The sequence below is a fragment of the Phacochoerus africanus genome, chromosome 12, assembly GCF_016906955.1.
Source record: "Phacochoerus africanus isolate WHEZ1 chromosome 12, ROS_Pafr_v1, whole genome shotgun sequence".
NCBI classification, from domain to species: domain Eukaryota; kingdom Metazoa; phylum Chordata; class Mammalia; order Artiodactyla; family Suidae; genus Phacochoerus; species Phacochoerus africanus.
The window spans coordinates 3,016,515-3,033,880 of NC_062555.1; the positions used below are offsets into that span (position 1 = coordinate 3,016,515).

At 40.4% G+C, this 17,366-nt stretch overlaps 1 protein-coding gene across 1 annotated transcript; it reads right to left on the reverse strand.

Moving 5' to 3' along the window:
- Positions 1–10,386: 10,386 nt before the first annotated feature.
- Positions 10,387–16,987, reverse strand: LOC125113008 (complement factor H-related protein 2-like). Its single transcript, XM_047755445.1, has 4 exons — positions 16,927–16,987; positions 16,456–16,632; positions 11,477–11,659; positions 10,387–10,786 (listed from the first exon to the last, which is right to left on the reverse strand). The coding sequence occupies exons 1-4, from the start codon at positions 16,985–16,987 to the stop codon at positions 10,590–10,592; spliced, it is 618 nt and encodes a 205-aa protein (XP_047611401.1). The 3' UTR covers positions 10,387–10,589.
- Between the last annotated feature and the right edge of the window lie 379 nt (positions 16,988–17,366).

Here is a 17,366-nt window from a genome sequence, read left to right on the forward strand (position 1 = left end):
AAATACAACATATTAAGAGAAAAGATCATGCACCGTTAGTGCACAGACCAGTAGATTCCCATTAACTGAACACACAGGACAAGAAACAGGACACACCAGCTCCAAGAATCCCCTTTCCATGTTGCTGCTGAGGGCCACCCCCAGTATAAACAAAATCTCGACTCCAACAGCACAGATCAGTTTTGCCTGGTTTTATTCTACATAAAAAAAAAATCATAAAGTCTTTCTGTTCGTTAATTTTTAAACGTGGCTTCTTTTGTTTAACATTTTTCTTGTGGGTTTCGTCCAGGTCTTGGGCTGTGGTAAATAGTTCCTCACCGCATAATATTCCACTCTGTTAACATGACCCTAACATCCAACCAACCTGCTCTTCGTGGATACTTGGGTGATTATGTTCTTAGAAGATTTTCTATCTTATTTCCAAAGATAATAATTTAATTTGAAAAAATTTGGATATAACCTCCACCTGGATTATATCATTAACATTTCATTATACTTTTAAAATCACATATTTATTTGTCTATCCATGCATTCTTTTTTGATGTGTTTCAAAGTCAATTGTAGGTATTTGTACATGCTCTTTTAAAAACTAAAGCAAATATCTCATTAACTCAACTCAGCATTTTTACAGATTATTCTTTTGATATGAAATTTACAAAGAAATGCACCACCTTTTTTTTTTTCTGGCCACACCCACCACATTCAGAATTCCCAGGCCAGGGATCCAACCCGAGCCATTGCAGTAACAAGAGATATAGCAATGGCAATGCTGGATCCTTAATCCACTGAGCCACAGGGAAACTCCACTTTTTTTCCCATTAAGTGTACATTCTGAGCACTGAGCAATGCATACACCTCTATACCTCAAGCCTCTGAAATAAGTAGCGTCCCTAAATGTGGCTGATGGAGGTTGCTGAAGAGCAAACATATGTACGCTGACATCGAGGCTGCATATGAATCAGGGTGAATTTTCAGCAGAGAGCTGCCTGAGTGTGAGGGAAGCCAACTGCTCCTGCCTATCCACCTTCTTTTAGAGCGGATGTGAACACAAATTGAATTGAAATGTATTTTAGAAAAGTGGCCATGGAACGCAGATGTCCTCAAAGAGAAAGTAACAGTAGAAACAACACACTAAGCAATCTGTATCTGAATAACATCGTTAGGAGTTCCTTTTGTGGTGCAGTGGAAACGAAATCGACTAGGAACCATGAGATTGCAGTTCAATCCCTGGACTTGCTCAATGGGTTAAGGATCTGGCATTGCCATGAGCTGTGGTGTAGTTTGCAGATGCAGCTCCGATCCCGCTTTGCTGAGGCACTGGCTGGAAGCTATAGCTCTGATTCAACCCCTACCCTGGGAACTTCCATATGCCACTAAAAAGCCTTATAGTTGATACTGGAATGGATTAAAACTTTGGAGGGTGTTGGGCTTGGGTGAATACATCTCACGGCTGGGAAAGACACGAATTTGAGGGGCCACCCTGTGGCCTGACCTGTGCTGAACAGCGTCCCTCAAAAGATTTTTGAGAATCCTGACGCCCGGGATGTCTGATATTACCTTACTTGGCATGCGGATGTCTGAAGACGTAATCGAGTGAAGTAAGGTCAGTATGGTGGGCTCCAGTCAGATACGACTGACATCCTTGTGAGAAGAGGAAAGAGCAAGAAAAGGCAAAGAAACACAGGGAGAAGAATTCGTGGCCAGAGAGGCCGAGATTAGAATGACGCAGGTGCAAGCCTGAAACACCAAGGGGCGATGGCCACTGCCAGAAGCTACACAGCAGAGCAGAAAAGTGCCCCCATTCTCAGAGAGAGAGCACGGTGTAAACTAGCACAAGTGGAAGCCCGAAGAAGCAAGTGCTCTGGTTACTCTCGTGGGGTCCCAAGCCCATTCAGAAGAGCTCCACCTTGAAGTCCTGCTGTCGTCGTCATTACCTTCCCAAGATCCTACATCTGAAGCCTATCGTATTAGAGGTTTTGGTTTCAACATCTGCATGCTGGGGGCCTCATTCCGTCTTTCCAACATTAACGGCTCTTTGAAAGAGAGACAACTTCAATTCTCCGTTACGTGTGTTGACGCCTTTATTAAGTTGCCACATGCTACCCAAATTTAGCTCCTAAATCCCTTAGAAGAGGTTTGTGTTTAATGCAGATGTCAAATGTAGATGGATGACGACCTGATCTGCTGAGACCAGCTCAGCAGGTAAGGGCTGAAGAACGGGTGTTGTGAAACTTAAGGAAAAATCTAACATAAAACAAGACAGAGACATTTATCTTCATTAAAGGTGGGAACCAGGGGACTCAAGGTCTCAGGGACCAAGAGTGCTGCCTGAAGAAACCACACTGTAGAAGCAACACCGAGTAGTTATGCTGCGAGCCACACAGGACATGGAAACAACCCAAATGTCCATCGACAGATGATTGGATTCAGAAGAGGTGGTATATATACACAATGGAAGACTACTCAGCCATCAAAAAGAATGACATAATGCCATTTGCAGCAACATGAATGGAACTAGAGACTCTCACACTGAGTGGAATGAGTCAGAAAGACAAAGACAAATACCATATGATATCACTTATAACTGGAATCTAATATCCAGCACAAATGAACATCTCCTCAGAAAAGAAAATCATGGACTTGGAGAAGAGACTTGTGGCTGCCTGATGGGAGGGGGAGGGAGTGGGAGGGGTTGGGAGCTTGGGGTTATCAGACACAACTTAGAATAGATTTACAAGGAAATCCTGCTGAGCAGCATTGAGAACTATGTCTAGATACTAATGTTGCAACAGAACAAAGGGTGGGGGGAAAAAATGTAATGTATACATGTAAGGATAACTTGATCCCCTTGCTGTACAGTGGGAAAATAAAAACAAACAAACAAACAACAAAAAACCAAAAAAACCACACTGCTTTTATTGTGCTCTTTAGGATGACATCAAGTGAGGAGGGGGTTGTAGGTGCAGGACATAGGTTTTTTTTTAATTATTTTAAAAGTCACATAGCAGTTAAGCTTTTATTCTGACCTTTAGGCATTTAACAATCATTAGCATTGAGGAAGCTTGGCATCAGCTATCTATGCAGAGCATCTAGAGAATATCCACTGTGTTTCTGAAGACAGCACGCCTATCTGCAGCAACCCAGCATGCCTAGGTTTGCACCTCCATTCTCCTCGCTAATGTATATCATGCTAATGACTCCTCATAGACCCCTTGGGGCCATGAGGCTCCTCGTCCTTTTATTCTTAAGAGGACATATCATGCTGTGCAAGCGTCAATGCCTATCTGCACAGATCCGGCATACCTAAACAAACGGATAATGTCCTCATTCTGCTGATCATATGAATAACTTATGCCTTTATCTTTGTTCTTAAGCTTGTCATTTGCCAGCACTGTGACCGTTTTTTCAAGCAGGAATATGGGGTAAAGTAAAGCAGGACAAGATGGAGTTTTCAGCATAGAAAATAGAAACAGGCTAAGAAAATATTGTAGAAACATGTCTCGTGACAATGATCCTACTGAAACTGAAGGATAAGTTTCAGTGGTTTAAAATGCAGTAGTGAAACATATGATTAAGAGAAGCTGGCCAATAAGAGGAAAGGTCTATCCATTCACCAGCTGATGGACACTTGGAATATTCTGAAAAGGTGAAACTATAAGTCCAGAGGACAAGTCAGTGGTTCCCAGGGGTTCGTGTTTGAAGGAGGAGATTACCTGCAAAGGGCCAAGAAGAAACCTTCTTGAAGTTATCAAACTGTCAATAGCTTGATACATGCATACATGCGTTGAAACCCCTTGAATTGTCTGCTAAAAAGTGTAAGCTTTATTGTATGCAAATTATACCTCAGTAGAAACAGATTTGATTTTTCAGATATTGAACATACATTTTTAGCTATATAATTTCTATTTAACTTAAAATAATGATGTAACTCTAATCTACTTTTATTATACTTAACCACAAATGCCAAATGTCAAAATATAAACACAAACACTTGCAGTTTCTTCTGTCAGTACAACACTTTTTATACAAACTTTATGTCAACCTCTTCAGTACTGTATTTTGAGTTTTGTTTTTTATATCATGTTTGTGAATTACTCCTTTAAAACTTGTAATTTTAGAGTTCCCGTCATGGCGCAGTGGTTAACGAATCCGACTGGGAACCATGAGGTTGCAGGTTCGGTCCCTGGCCTTGCTCAGTGGGTTAACGATCCGGCGTTGCTGTAAGCTGTGCTGTAGGTCGCAGATGCGGCTCGGATCCCGTGTTGCTGTGGCTCTGGCGTAGGCCGTTGGCTGCAGCTCCGATTACACCCCTAGCCTGGGAACCTCCATATGCCGCAGGAGCGGCCCACGAAATGGCAAAAAGACAAAAAAAAAAAAAGTAATTTTTCAGAGTGTATCTGAAACCATTCTAGTTTTACTCTATCAGTGTTCATAATTAATAAAAAATGTTGTACTTACTTTTTCTTGATGGATTTAAAAGTTAATTTCTCACAAGGCATTAGTATATAACTAAATTTCTTTATTGATATTAGACTTGGGGTGTATGATTTACCACTTACATTTTAATATGAGAATAAGGGCATTTTCCCCTGAAGAGAAATGAATGCCTATAGGATGCGTCCATTATCCTTTGACTGAAGAAAGCAGCCTGAGATTGGTTCAGAAAGATTCTTATATTTGCATGACATGAAATTAACCCAAATACGGTGCATATTAGCTCATTTTTAGCTTAGAAAATTATGGCATTGCACTGAAATTTTAAAAGTAACACAAATTTGTGTTCTCGTTGCTCTGGCTACTTCCTTAGATTCAGTCTTGACTTTTTTTTTTATTCCGGATTTGCCATCTTCTATGTGATCTTTCCCCCTGGTGTTTCACTATGCAGACTCACGAAATGTAACGAGTTCTCCTCTCTGGTACTTACTGCATGTGCCGGAGAACACCGTCCAGTCTTTAGTACCTCAACTGAAGGTATGTTCATGGTGTTGTTTTCATCTTTCAGACATACATAGCTATAGATCTTTTTTGTGTATTTTTTTTTCTTGTTCTCGAAATGCTAGTCACTTCAGTACCACCGGCAAAAGACTAAAAGAGTTTTTGATGACTTTTATTTGTAACTGGCATTTTGAAATAATGGGGCAATTGTTAAACCATTTCACGTTTTTACATCCCACCCCTGCGCACTAGATATACGTGAAATAAGTCAGAGTTCAAAGCTCTTCTTCTACTTTAAAAAATAAGACCTCAAATAACCTTAGTGAATAACCATCTCAGCTTGGAAATTAATATTCCTCCCTCAGTGTAAATAGAGGATTTGGGATGAATGGGACCCAAAGTTAAATCTCTTCCCTTGCTTTCCGGCACTAATGAGGACTGCACTGAAAGAAATATATACGGTTTTCTTGTTGTTATATCCAACTAGGTTTAACCTTACCCACCACATTGTGATGTATGTATTCATACACACACACAAAGATACACACACAATGGAACGAGTCGTGTATGAAAAAAGAATAGAATTTTGCCATTTGGAGCAGCATGGATAAAGCTGAAGGAAATTATTCTTAGTGAGGTAAGTCATACAGACAAAGACACACACTGTATGATGTCATTTATATGTGAAATCTAAAACATATGGCAACTAGTGAACACAACAAGAGAGACACAGAATCACTGATGCAGAGCGAGAATGAGTGGTGACCGGCAGGGAGAGGGAGCGGGGAGGGGCAACGCGAGGTGGGGGACCACGAGGTACAAACCAGCTCGTGTAAAGTAAATAAGCTACAAGGATATACTGTACAAGTCAGGGAGTAGAGTCGATATTTGGAATAACTATACCTGGAGTATGACCTTCAAAAATTGTGACTCACTGTGTTGTGCACTTAAAAATAAATCATCTGCACTTTAACACACAATATTTTTTAAAAACCACTACAGAAAAGAATTTTTCATTCCATTTCAAAGATCTGACAACCAAAAGACTTTGGAATCAAAGACATTTCAACAGTATTGGAAACTCCCATATAGCAGCAATGACACAATTATTGAGTTCTAGAAAATATTCTTCAAAAAAAAGAATCTGACCTTTTTCAAAAAAATATGTGATTATAGGTGTTGGGCATGGGAGATATACATGAGACGAATAATCAGTATTGTGCTAAAAAGAAGAGAAATCTCCAAGACCAATGGGCCTACATCAAAAGAAATTAATAGCTAGTTTCAAGAGGCACTCACTAGACAAATTTTGAATAATTTGACCTTTACCGGATGACTATAACGGATTTTGACAAATCAAGTAAATAAAGATTTAGGAGTTACACACAACAGTTTTATAAAACTGGGAAAAATCTTAAGACCATCATAGAGGGTTGCCATTATCTCAAGTCCTTGCTCCAAAAATTGGAAATTAAAGGGCAAAAATAAAGATTTGCTAAAATGTTTTCAGTGAATTTTCATATAAACAGACTCGATAAATTAACACCATCTTTGCACAGAATGCTAATTAATAAATGAAGGAAAATGATAGGATTGACCTTAAAAATCTCTTTTTTCTAGACAACAGTGAAATAATTGATTGTAGTCATGTGTCAAATATAGATTCACCAGCCGTAGGTGAACATTTGGAGAAAGAGCATGTACACAAATGTTAACATTAGCAGCACAAAACACTCGCCAAGTGCAGCCGCGTTCACTTACAGTGAGAAAACTGGCTGTGGCCAGTGACTCAGGTGCAGATCAATGATCTCCAATGAGGGCGGCCAGGCTGCGTGCTCTGAGAATGCCACTGGACTTGATGCAATGCAGAGTCACGGTATATCCCCTTAAAACCTTTTCAGCTTACTTACTTATATCTCTCTTTTCATCTTAAAATTTCCATGATTTTAGAAATGTAAAACCTTTATAATCCATTGCTCTATTTTTTTTAACTTTTTATTTACTCAATGAATTTATTACATTTATAGTTGTACAACGATCATCACAATCCAGTTTTATAGGATTCCATCCCACAGCCCCAGCACGTCACTCCAGCCCTCAGATTGTCTCCTTTGGAAATCATAAGTTTTTCAAAGTCTGTGAGTCAGGATCTGTTCTGCAAAGAAGTTCACTCTGTCCTTTCTTCAGATTCTACATGTCAGTGAAAGCATTTGATGTTGGTGTCTCATTGTATGGCTGACTTCACTTAGCATGATAATTTCCAGATCCATCCATGTTGCTAAAAATGCTGGTATTTCATTCCTTTTAATGGCTGAGTAATATTCCATTGTGTGTATGTACCACCTCTTCTGGATCCACTCCTCTGTTGTTTCCATGTCTTGGCTGTTGAAAATTGTGCTGCAACAAACATCAGAGTACATGTGTCTTTGCGAGTCATGGTTTTCTCTGGATAGGTGCCCAGGAGTGTATTTTGAGTTTTCTGAGGAATCTCCATATTGTGTTTTGAGTTTTCTGAGGAATCTCCATATTGCTTTCCACAGTGGTTCCACCAATTTACAATCCCACCAACAGTGTACTAGGGTTCCTTTTTCTGCACACCCTCTCCAACACTTCTTGTTTGTAGACTTTTGGATGATGGCCATTCTGGCTGGTGTAAGGTGGTACCTCATTGTGGTTTTGATTTGCATTTCTCTAATAATGAGTGATGTTGAACATCTCTTCATGTGGTTGTTGGCCATCTGTATGTCTTCTTTGGAGAATTGTCTATTTAGGTCTTCTGCCCATTTTTCGATGGGGTTGTTTGTTTGTTTTTTTTTTTTTTTTGGTCTGGAGCTGCAGAAGGTGTTTATAAATTTTGGAGATTAATCCCTTGTCAGTTGATGCACTTGCAAAGATATTCTCCCATTCTGTGGGTTGTCTTTTCGTTTTGTTTAGGGTTTCCTTTGCTGTGCAGAAACTTGTAAGTTTGATTAGGTCCCATTTGTTTATGTTTGTTTTTATTGTCAATACTCTAAGAGGTAGATCTGAGAAGATGTTGCTGTCGTTTATGTCTATGTTTGGCCTATGTTTTCCTCTAAGAGCTTTATAGCGTCTGGTCTCATATCTAGGTCTTTAATCCATTTGGGGTTTATTTTTGTGTGTGGTGTTAGGGAGTGTTCTCATTTCAGTCTTTTCCATGTGGCTGTCCAGTTTTCCCAGCACCACTTATTGAACAAGCTGTCCTTTCTCCACTGTATATTCTTGCCTCTTTTTCATAGATGAGTTGGCTGTAGGTGCATGGGTTTAATTCTGGGCTTTCTTATCCCGTTCCACTGATCTATATGTCTGTCTTTGTGCCAGTACCATATGGTTTTGATGATTGTTGCTTTGTAGTATAGTCTGAAGTCAAGGAGCCTGAATCCTCCAGCTCCATTTTTCTTTTTCAGGATGTCTTTGGCTCTTCTGGGTCTTTTGTGCTTCCAAACAAACTTTAAAATATTTTGTTCGAGTTCTGTGAAAAATGTCCTTGGTAATTTGATAAGGATTGCATTGAATCTGTAGATTGTCTTGGGTAGTATAGTCATTTTGATGGTATTGACTCTTCCAATCCAAGAGCATGGTATAGCTTTCCATCTATTTGGGTCATCTTTGATTTCTTTCATCAGTGTCAAATAGTTTTCAGAGTACAGGTCCTTTGTCTCTTTAGGTAGGTTTACTCCTAGGTATTTTTTCCTTTTGGATGCAATGTTAAATGAGATTGTTTCCCTAATTTCTCTTTCTGCTCTTTCATTGTTATTGTATAGAAATGCTGTCGATTTCTGTGTATTAATTTTGTATCCTGTGACTTTATCAAATTCATGGATGAGCTCAAACAGTCTTCAGGATTCTCTAGGTATAGTGTCATGTCATCTGCAAATAGTGATAGTTTTACTTCTTCCTTTCCAATTTGATTCCTTTTATTTCTTTTACTTCTCTGATTGCCATGGCTAGGACTTCCAAAACTATGTTGAAGAGTAGTGGTGAGAGCGGACATCCTTGTCTTCTTCCTGATCTCAGAATTCCTTCAGCTTTTCACCAATGGGAATGATGTTCTCTGTGGCTTTGCCACATATGGCCTTTATTATGTTGAGGTAGGTTCCCTCTATGCCCACTTTCTGAAGGGTTTTAATCAGAAATGGTTGTTGGATTTGTCAAAGGCTTTTTCTTTTTCTTTCTTTCTTTCTTTTTTTTTTTTTGTCTTTTTGCTATTTCTTGGGCCGCTCCCGTGGCATGTGGAGGTTCTCGGGCTAGGGGTCGAATCGGAGCTGTAGTCACAGGCCTACGCCAGAGCCACAGCAACGTGGGATCCAAGCCGCATCTGCAACCTACATCACAGCTCACGGCAACGCTGGATCCTTAACCCACTGAGCAAGGCCAGGGACCGAACCTGCAATCTCATGGTTCCTAGTCGTATTCGTTAACCGCTGCGCTACGACGGGAACTCCAAGGCTTTTTCTGCATCTATGGAGAGGATCACATGGTTTTCATTCCTCAGTTTGTTAATGCGGTGTATCACACTGATGGATGCGTGGATAGTGAAGAAGCCTTGCATCCCTGGGATAAATCCCACTTGATCATGATGATCAATCCTTTTAATGTATTATTGGATTATAGTCCATTGATTTAAACTGACTATGCTGTTTGAAATGAATGAGCATAAAAATCAAATTTCAGACTCCTCTGGTTGAATATTCCCCAAATTCTTTGTAACAGCAAAATCATGAAAATGTTACTAGACCTGAAGACGGTTACCAAAGTGGGCTCTATTGTTCCAAACACATTTTGTCTTACTCTGTACATGTCTTTATTTCAAAATAACATAATCTTTGTTTCACAGGTGATATACATTAAAGATAGAAAAATTTGAGGATATAGGAACCCCTTAATAGGGTCTCTAAAGTCGACTATGGTTATTTCAAATGTTCTATTATACTTCCTGACAATATTTTTTCTCTAAAGTGCATTGTTTTTAAAGCATAGTGTGTTGATATATGTGTGTGTGTTTATACTTGATGTTGGATTTTTAAAATTACTCATTATATCATGTTATATTTATGCTTCCAACTTGTTTTTAATTCCTCTTATGATGTGATCAAATGATTAGGTGTTCTGCAGAGGTATCTTGCAGAAAATCATGTATTTCATCAAGTGTTGGTATATTTCCTATGGATAGATAAGCAAAAGTAATACCTACTTACATCTTATTATTAATACAGGTATGGCACAATTTTCTTTTTACTTATTTGTGAACTGATATTAGTTTTGAATGGAGACAAGTATTCTTTTACATATCCCCTGAAATGGAGTGCCAGGAAGCCTCAGAAGTTATGGAGGAAGCTTTGAAAGAGATAAAAAAATGAGGGGTGGAAGGAGCCACTGAAGTTTTTGCATCTAATTTCTTACATAGACGTTGTATGAATAGGACACGTAGCATTTTGATTTGCCAAGTTTAATGAGATGCTTTAAAGAAGTAATTCATTGGTTTCCCAGATTATAATTACAAAATCCGCTGATTTCTGAATAAAGATGAGTTAAACAATAATAGTCGATCAAATAAATGGAGAATTGGATTAATAATGACAAACTCTGAGTAAATGTACATATTTCAGTTTTATGACTGCATTTTAATCACTGTTTTATCCACACGTAGGATAGGCCACTTTGCCTTGCTGACAGGTTACTCGGAATGTATGCAGTGGCGTCCTCTTATAATATCCTTGTCTACACCGAAATTCAATAATATCATCTGTTCTGGAATAAAGTTTTTTATCTGGTCTCCATTTTAGCTCTATGTTATGTTTTCTCATCATTTCTTCTGAAACTACACATGCATCTGCAGGTAAAAAAGTAGACATAAAACATTAAGTGGGATACAGATATTTTCCACAGAATTTCAGGCTTTCAAGTAGACTCTTCCACTCTGGTTCCAAAAATTCTTCTCAAAACATTTTCCAAACCAACTCACTGAAAATCCATTATGCAAATTCATCATTTTAAACAGATGATGTAAGAATGAGGTACTAAGTTTAATGTTATAGTTAAATGTCATAATCAAAGATTCATAATGCCAGTTATCAAAGCTTCCACTGAGGAATCTTTTGTTGATATTGTTGCTTGAACAGGAAGTTTTCAAACTTCATTTCCATATATTTTGGTAATCAAGCATGCAACAGAAAGGTTGTTTTTCAATCCACAAAAATTATTAAAAAAAAATGCCACAGGTGCAGCATATGGAAGTTCCTGGGCTAGGGGTCAAATCAGAGCTACAGCTCCTGGCCTACACCCCAGTCACAGCAACGTAGGATCTGAGCCATGTCTGCAACCTACGCCACAGCTTGCAGCAACACCGGACCTTTAAATCACTGAGCGGGGCCAGGGATTAAACCCATGTCCTCAAGGATACTAGTCTGATTTGTTGCTGCTGAGCCACAATGGGAACTCCAATCCACGGAAATTCTATTATAAACAGCTAAACTCAGTACTCTGATTTCCCCATGACCCAAGAGAAGATTAAAATATTTACCTAAGCATTTTGGTGGTTCTGACCACTGTCCATTCTCGCATTTTATGTAGCTGCTTCCCTCAAGTTGATAGTAGGACTGGCATTGGTACTGGACGACTGATCCCGGAGGATACACTGGTAGTGGGAATGAAGTTGTGTCTCCATTGTCTATGGATGGAGGCGGCCCACATTTTCCTTGAGAGTCTGAAAAATACATTGTTTGATTTACTGAAAGACCAAAGAAATCCCCACAGTTTAAAATAAGGAAAATAAAAATGTGTCATAATATACAATATCAGGACTTGTGATTTCTTTTTTTTTTCTTTTAATTGTTATTTCCCCAATACAATTTTTTTTTCTACTGTACAGCATGGTGACTTGGTTACACATACATGCATACATTATTTTTTTCTCACATTAGCATGTTCCATCATAAGTGACTAGACAGAGTTCCCAGTGCTACACAGCAGGATCTCCTTGCTGATCCATCCAAAGGCAATAGTTTGCATCTCTTAACCCCAAGCTCCCCAATCCACTGCACTCCCTCCCCCTCCCCCTTGGCAACCACAAGTCTATTCTCCAAGGACTTGTGATTTCTGATGAGAGAAATGATTTGTTGAAGAAGTTTTAGTCACTTAAACCCAAAGGCACATTTTCTTTTTGGTCCACACCCACGGCATAGGGAAGTTCCCAGGAAAGGAGTTAAATCGGAGCTGCAACTGCCGGCCTATGCCACAGCCACAGTAACACAAGATTCTGGCCGAGTCTACAACACAGCTCATGGCATGCCAGATGCCTGACCTGATGCCAGGGATTGAACAGGCATCCTCATGGGTACTAACTGGTCAGATTAGTTTCTGCTGATCCTGGACGGGGGCTCCCAAAAGGCACATTTTTAAGCCCTTCCTTTCACTCCACATGAAAGCACACATGACACAGTACCAAATGCTTTGTAGTATTCCAGCAATAAAACATGTTTTTGTTTGTTTGTTTTTCACTGAATATATGCCGGATAGATGACTAGTTAAAATTAAAAAAAAAAAACCTGTCTTTATATATATCACACTGCATTGTCTATTGAATCTCTTTTTATTTTTGTTGATTTTCATTTTATTACAAAAGAAACATCAGCTCCTTTAATGAAATTCAAAGAATTACAGATTTGAACCATGTGAAAGTTAATCTGGCTTCCAGCTCTAGATGAGATGGAAATATTTCTGCCTATTGCTTTTGCTAAACATTCCTTCTACTAATGGAAAATCCTGAACATAAGAGATCCTGAAAGACAAAGAGAAGAAGTAATTCTGGTAGAGCCTTGGGGGTTCAAGGGATTATACCTCAGAGAGTTGTTGGAGTTTTCACTTTGGTTTCTATGTGTCGCAGACTGGCCACTGAGACTGCAACCCAGAAATGATAACCACTTTAGGCAAAAAAGTAGTCTCAAGAAGCCCTTGGAGTTCCCATTGTGGCCCAGCAGGTTGAGAACCTGACTAGTATCCATGAAGATGCAGGTTCAACTCCTGGCCTTTCTCAGTGGGTTAAGGAAGCAGTGTTTTCACGAGCTGTGGTGTAGATTGCAGAGGCAGCTCTGATCCAGCATTGATGTGCCTGTGGCTGTGCCTGTGGCTGGCAGCTGCAGCTCCAATTCAACCCCTAGCCTGCAAGCTTCTACAGGCTGCAGGTGCAGCTGTAAAAAGAGAGCGATAGAGTGAGAGTGTGAGAAAAGCACTTGATCTCTTTAAGTTAAGAACTAGGAAAGGAGACGTGTATCAAGGCAGAAGCAATTTTTACACTGTAAACTTACTCTAGAAGATCATTACTTTACATTAAGGTTCACTCTTGGCATCACGTATTCTGTGGGTTTTGACAAGTGTATGACATGTATTCGCCATTATGCTGTCATACTGAGTAATTTCACTGCCGTAAAAATCTTCTGTTCCTTCCATTCATCATTCCCACTCTCAGTCTCAGACTAGCAAAGAGTGGAAGTGTTCCCGGCTCAAGAATTTTGAACACAGTCTGTGATGAATTACTTACTGACCACTAGGCTCTCCATAGTTAATGGTGCATCACAGAAAGACAGATTTTTAAGGAGAAAGTCAACAGAGTCTGCAGTGAGTGCACACACCAAGGGAGACAGATGCTGCAAAACCAGGCCAGAAGGAACAAATGAGACACAAAGACAGATGCTGTGGGGTTAGGAACCTTCTAGCTACAATGTATATAATCAGAAATCTCTAGTTTTCAACAAAATAGCCAGGCACAGTAAACACATGGCAAAAAAATTGGAATATGTGACATGTACAGGCAGAGAAGATTTTCATTGAAAGTGTTATTTACTGTGTCAAGATACTGAACTTACTGTACACACACGCAGAGAGAGAAATAATTGAAAGTGTTCTAACAGAGATGTTTAAAAATAACCTTTAAAACTGAAAGCACAGAGTTCCCTTCGTGGCTCAGTGGTTAACGAATCCGACTAGGAACCATGAGGTTGCAGGTTTGATCCCTGGCCTTCATCAGCGGGTTAAGGATCCGGCATTGCCGTGAGCTGTGGTGTAGGTCGAAGACGCGGCTTGGATCCCACATTGCTGTGGCTATGGTGTAGTCTGGCTGCTACAGCTCCGATTCAACCCCTAGCCTGGGAACCTCCATATGATGCGGGTGTAGCCATAAAATAGGAAAAAAAAAAAAAAAAAAAACTGAAAGCATTTTGGGAGTTCCCTGGTGGTGCAGTGGTAAAGAACCCAATCAGGATCCATGAGGACGTGGGTTCAATCTCTGGTCTCGCTCAGTGGGTTAAGGATCCAGTGTTGTCTTGAGCTGTGGTGTAGCTCACAGATGTGGCTTAGATCCCAGGTTGCTCTGGCTGTAATGTAGGCTGGCAGCTGTAGCTCTGATTCGACCCCTAGCCTATGCTTCCATATACCACGGGTGTGGCCCTAAAAAACAAAACAAAACAAAACAAAAACAAAACCAACGAACAAAACTGAAAGCATTTCTGACAAGATCAGGGATAAGACAAGGCTGTCCACTTTCACCACTGTTGTTCAACATAGTTTTAGAAGTCCTAGCCACAGAATCAGAGAAGAAAAAGAAATAAAAGGAATCCTAACTGGAAAAGAAGAAGTAAAACTCACTGTTTGCAGATGACATGATACTATGCAAAGAAAATCCTAATCAGAAAACTGTTAGGGCTCATCAACCAATTTGGTAAAGATTAAGGATATAGTATTCATACATAGAAAGCCATTCCATTTCTTTATACTAACAATAAAAGATCAGCAAAAGAAATTAGGGAACCAATCCCATTTACCTTCATATCAAAAATAATAAAATACCTAGGAATAAACCTACCTAAAGAAACAAAAGACTTCTTCTCTTAAAAAGTGTAAGACGCGGAGTTCCCGTCGTGGCGCAGTGGTTAACGAATCCGACTAGGAACCATGAGGTTGCAGGTTCGATCCCTGCCCTTCCTCAGTGGGTTAAGGATCCGGCGTTGCCGTGAGCTGTGGTGTAGGTCGCAGACGCGGCTCAGATCCCGCGTTGCTGTGGCTCTGGCGTAGGCTGGCGGCTACAGCTCCGATTAGACCCCTAGCCTGGGAACCTCCATATGCCGTGGGAGTGGCCCACGAAATGGCAAAAAGACAAAAAAAGACACACACACACACAAAAAAGTAAGACGGCGATGAAAGACATCAAAGACGACATGGACAGATGGAAAGATCCGCCACACTCTTTAGAGCTGAAGGCAGTACTGCGCATGCGTGTGTGATGGTGTGTGTGTGTGTGTGTGTGTGTGTGTGTGTGTGTGTGTGTGTGTGGAGTGCGAATGCATGTTTTTCCTCGACATTGAATTACTATCACTTTTTATGTCGATGCCTCGATTGTTAAATATTTAGGTAGATTCTAATTCCTCTTTATCATTACTTTGTTTTTTGTTTTGTTTTGTTTTTGTTTTTGTTTTTTGGCTTTTTAGGACCACTCTCACAGCATATGGAAGAGGGGTCTAGGCTAGGGGTCTAATCGGAGCTACGGCTGCCCGCCTATGCCAGAGCCACAGTAATGTGAGACAGAGCCCAGTCTGAGAACTACACCACAGCTCACGACAATGCCAGATCCTTAACACACTGAGCGAGACCAGGGATCAAACCTGCCACCTCAAGGTTCCTAGTTGGATTCGTTAACCACTGGGGCACAACAGGAACTCCGGGCCTGACTTTTGAAGAGCCTGGATTCCCCACATCCATGGCGGCACTTGGCTCATAAAAGGTGGCCCATGACCACTGATTAGATGACTTGATGGTGAGAGCAGAGGTTGAAAGGGCCAGAATAGAGCTCCTTCCCTTAAAGGAGTTGACTGCGCTTTAGGAGTCTTACTCTCAGGGTTCCCATGTCTCATTCATTTATGCAGTTGTCTTGTTTCCATGACATGAGAAGCTCCAACTCAGTGTCAGCACCCACAGATGCTTATTTTTTAATGTGGTTTCCTATGGAAGAGTTTTCCACATTTTAAATGATCTTTTGGAAACCTAAATTTCAGAAGCACAAAGTTCTAATGACGTGGAAATGATCAATACTTTCAAGTTGGGCTTTATAATTTAACATTTGCCAAAAAAAGAAAAAAATTGCCAAGTAACTGTGGTATTTTAACAATCACTCCAAGGAAAATTCAATTTATCCTCATGCTATGTCACCGATTTTACATAATTTCATTACAAACATTAATGCTGTGCTACTTAACTGCGTAAGTGTCCTTCAAAACTTTTCACAGTTTTTGGCTAGTGTTTTCTATTTTTATCTACACTTAATTTGTGTAAGTAGACAAAATAATTATTAATGATGATCCAAAGATTTGCATGTCTGTTTGGACCCAGGTGGAACCCTGAAACTAAAAAGGTGACAAGAGTAAGAACAGCAATACTGCAGACACCTAAGGCTGTTAATTCTCTGTAAGATGGGAAAGAACACAGGATCCCGGAGGACACTACTTTACTTACAGGCAGGACTGCATTGCGGGGGGGAGGACCAGCCACCTTCTGCACATGTAATGCTGCTCTGATTGTTCCCGAGCCTGTAGCCGGCGTCACAGGCAATTTGTACAGTGTCACCTTCCCGGTGTGTTTGTCCTGATGACGCAGAAAGTCCATTTTCCACCCAAGGGAAGAAGCACTGTCCTAAAAGCCAAAAGACGACTGATGTAAATCTTGTAATGAAGGAGTATTACATATTTCAAACTTTTTTTGGTCTTTTTGTCTTTTTAGGGCCATAGCTGCAGCATATGAAGGTTCCTAGGCTAGGGGTCCAGTCAGAACTATAGCTCCCGGCCTGCGCCAGAGCCACAGCAACGCGGGATCCGAGCCGCATCTGCCAACTTCGCCCCAGCTCACGGCAATGCCAGATCCTTAACCCACTGAGCGAGGCCAGGGATGGAACCTGCTTCCTCATGAATGCTCGTCAGGTTTGCGAACTGCTGAGCCACAACGGGAATGCCACATTTTTCAATCTTGGATAGTCAAGTGCAAAATTCATGCTTTCAAAGTTAGGCCATGCATGTCAAAAAATTACGAGACAATGGCATTAATTAAGACTTGTATCCATGTGGAAAACATTTTACATGGAGTTCCCATCATGACTCAGTGGTTAACGAATCCGACTAGGAACCATGAGGATGCGGGTTCGGTCCCTGCCCTTGCTCAGTGGGTTAAGGATCCAGCGTTGCCATGAGCTGTGGTGTAGGTTGCAGATGCGGCTCGGATTCCGCGTGGCTGTGGCTCTGGTGTAGGTTGGCAGCTACAGCTCCAATTAGACCCCTAGCCTGGGAACCTCCATATGCCGTGGGAAGAAGCCGTAGAAAAGGCAAAAAGACAAAAAGACAAAAAAGAAAAAAAGAAAGAAAGAAAACAATTTA

What these genes read in the sequence shown, in the direction of transcription:
- LOC125113008 (XM_047755445.1), bottom strand. Translation starts at nt 16,987, where the DNA reads ATGAATTTTGCACTTGACTATCCAAGATTGAAAAATGTGGCATTCCCG. An exon ending in ATTCCCGTTGTGGCTCAGCA is followed by an intron (nt 16,633 to 16,926) that starts GTTCGCAAACCT and finishes TTTGGCTTTTAG; the next exon opens with GACAGTGCTTCTTCCCTTGG. An exon ending in CCCGCAATGCAGTCCTGCCT is followed by an intron (nt 11,660 to 16,455) that starts GTAAGTAAAGTA and finishes TGTATTTTTCAG; the next exon opens with ACTCTCAAGGAAAATGTGGG.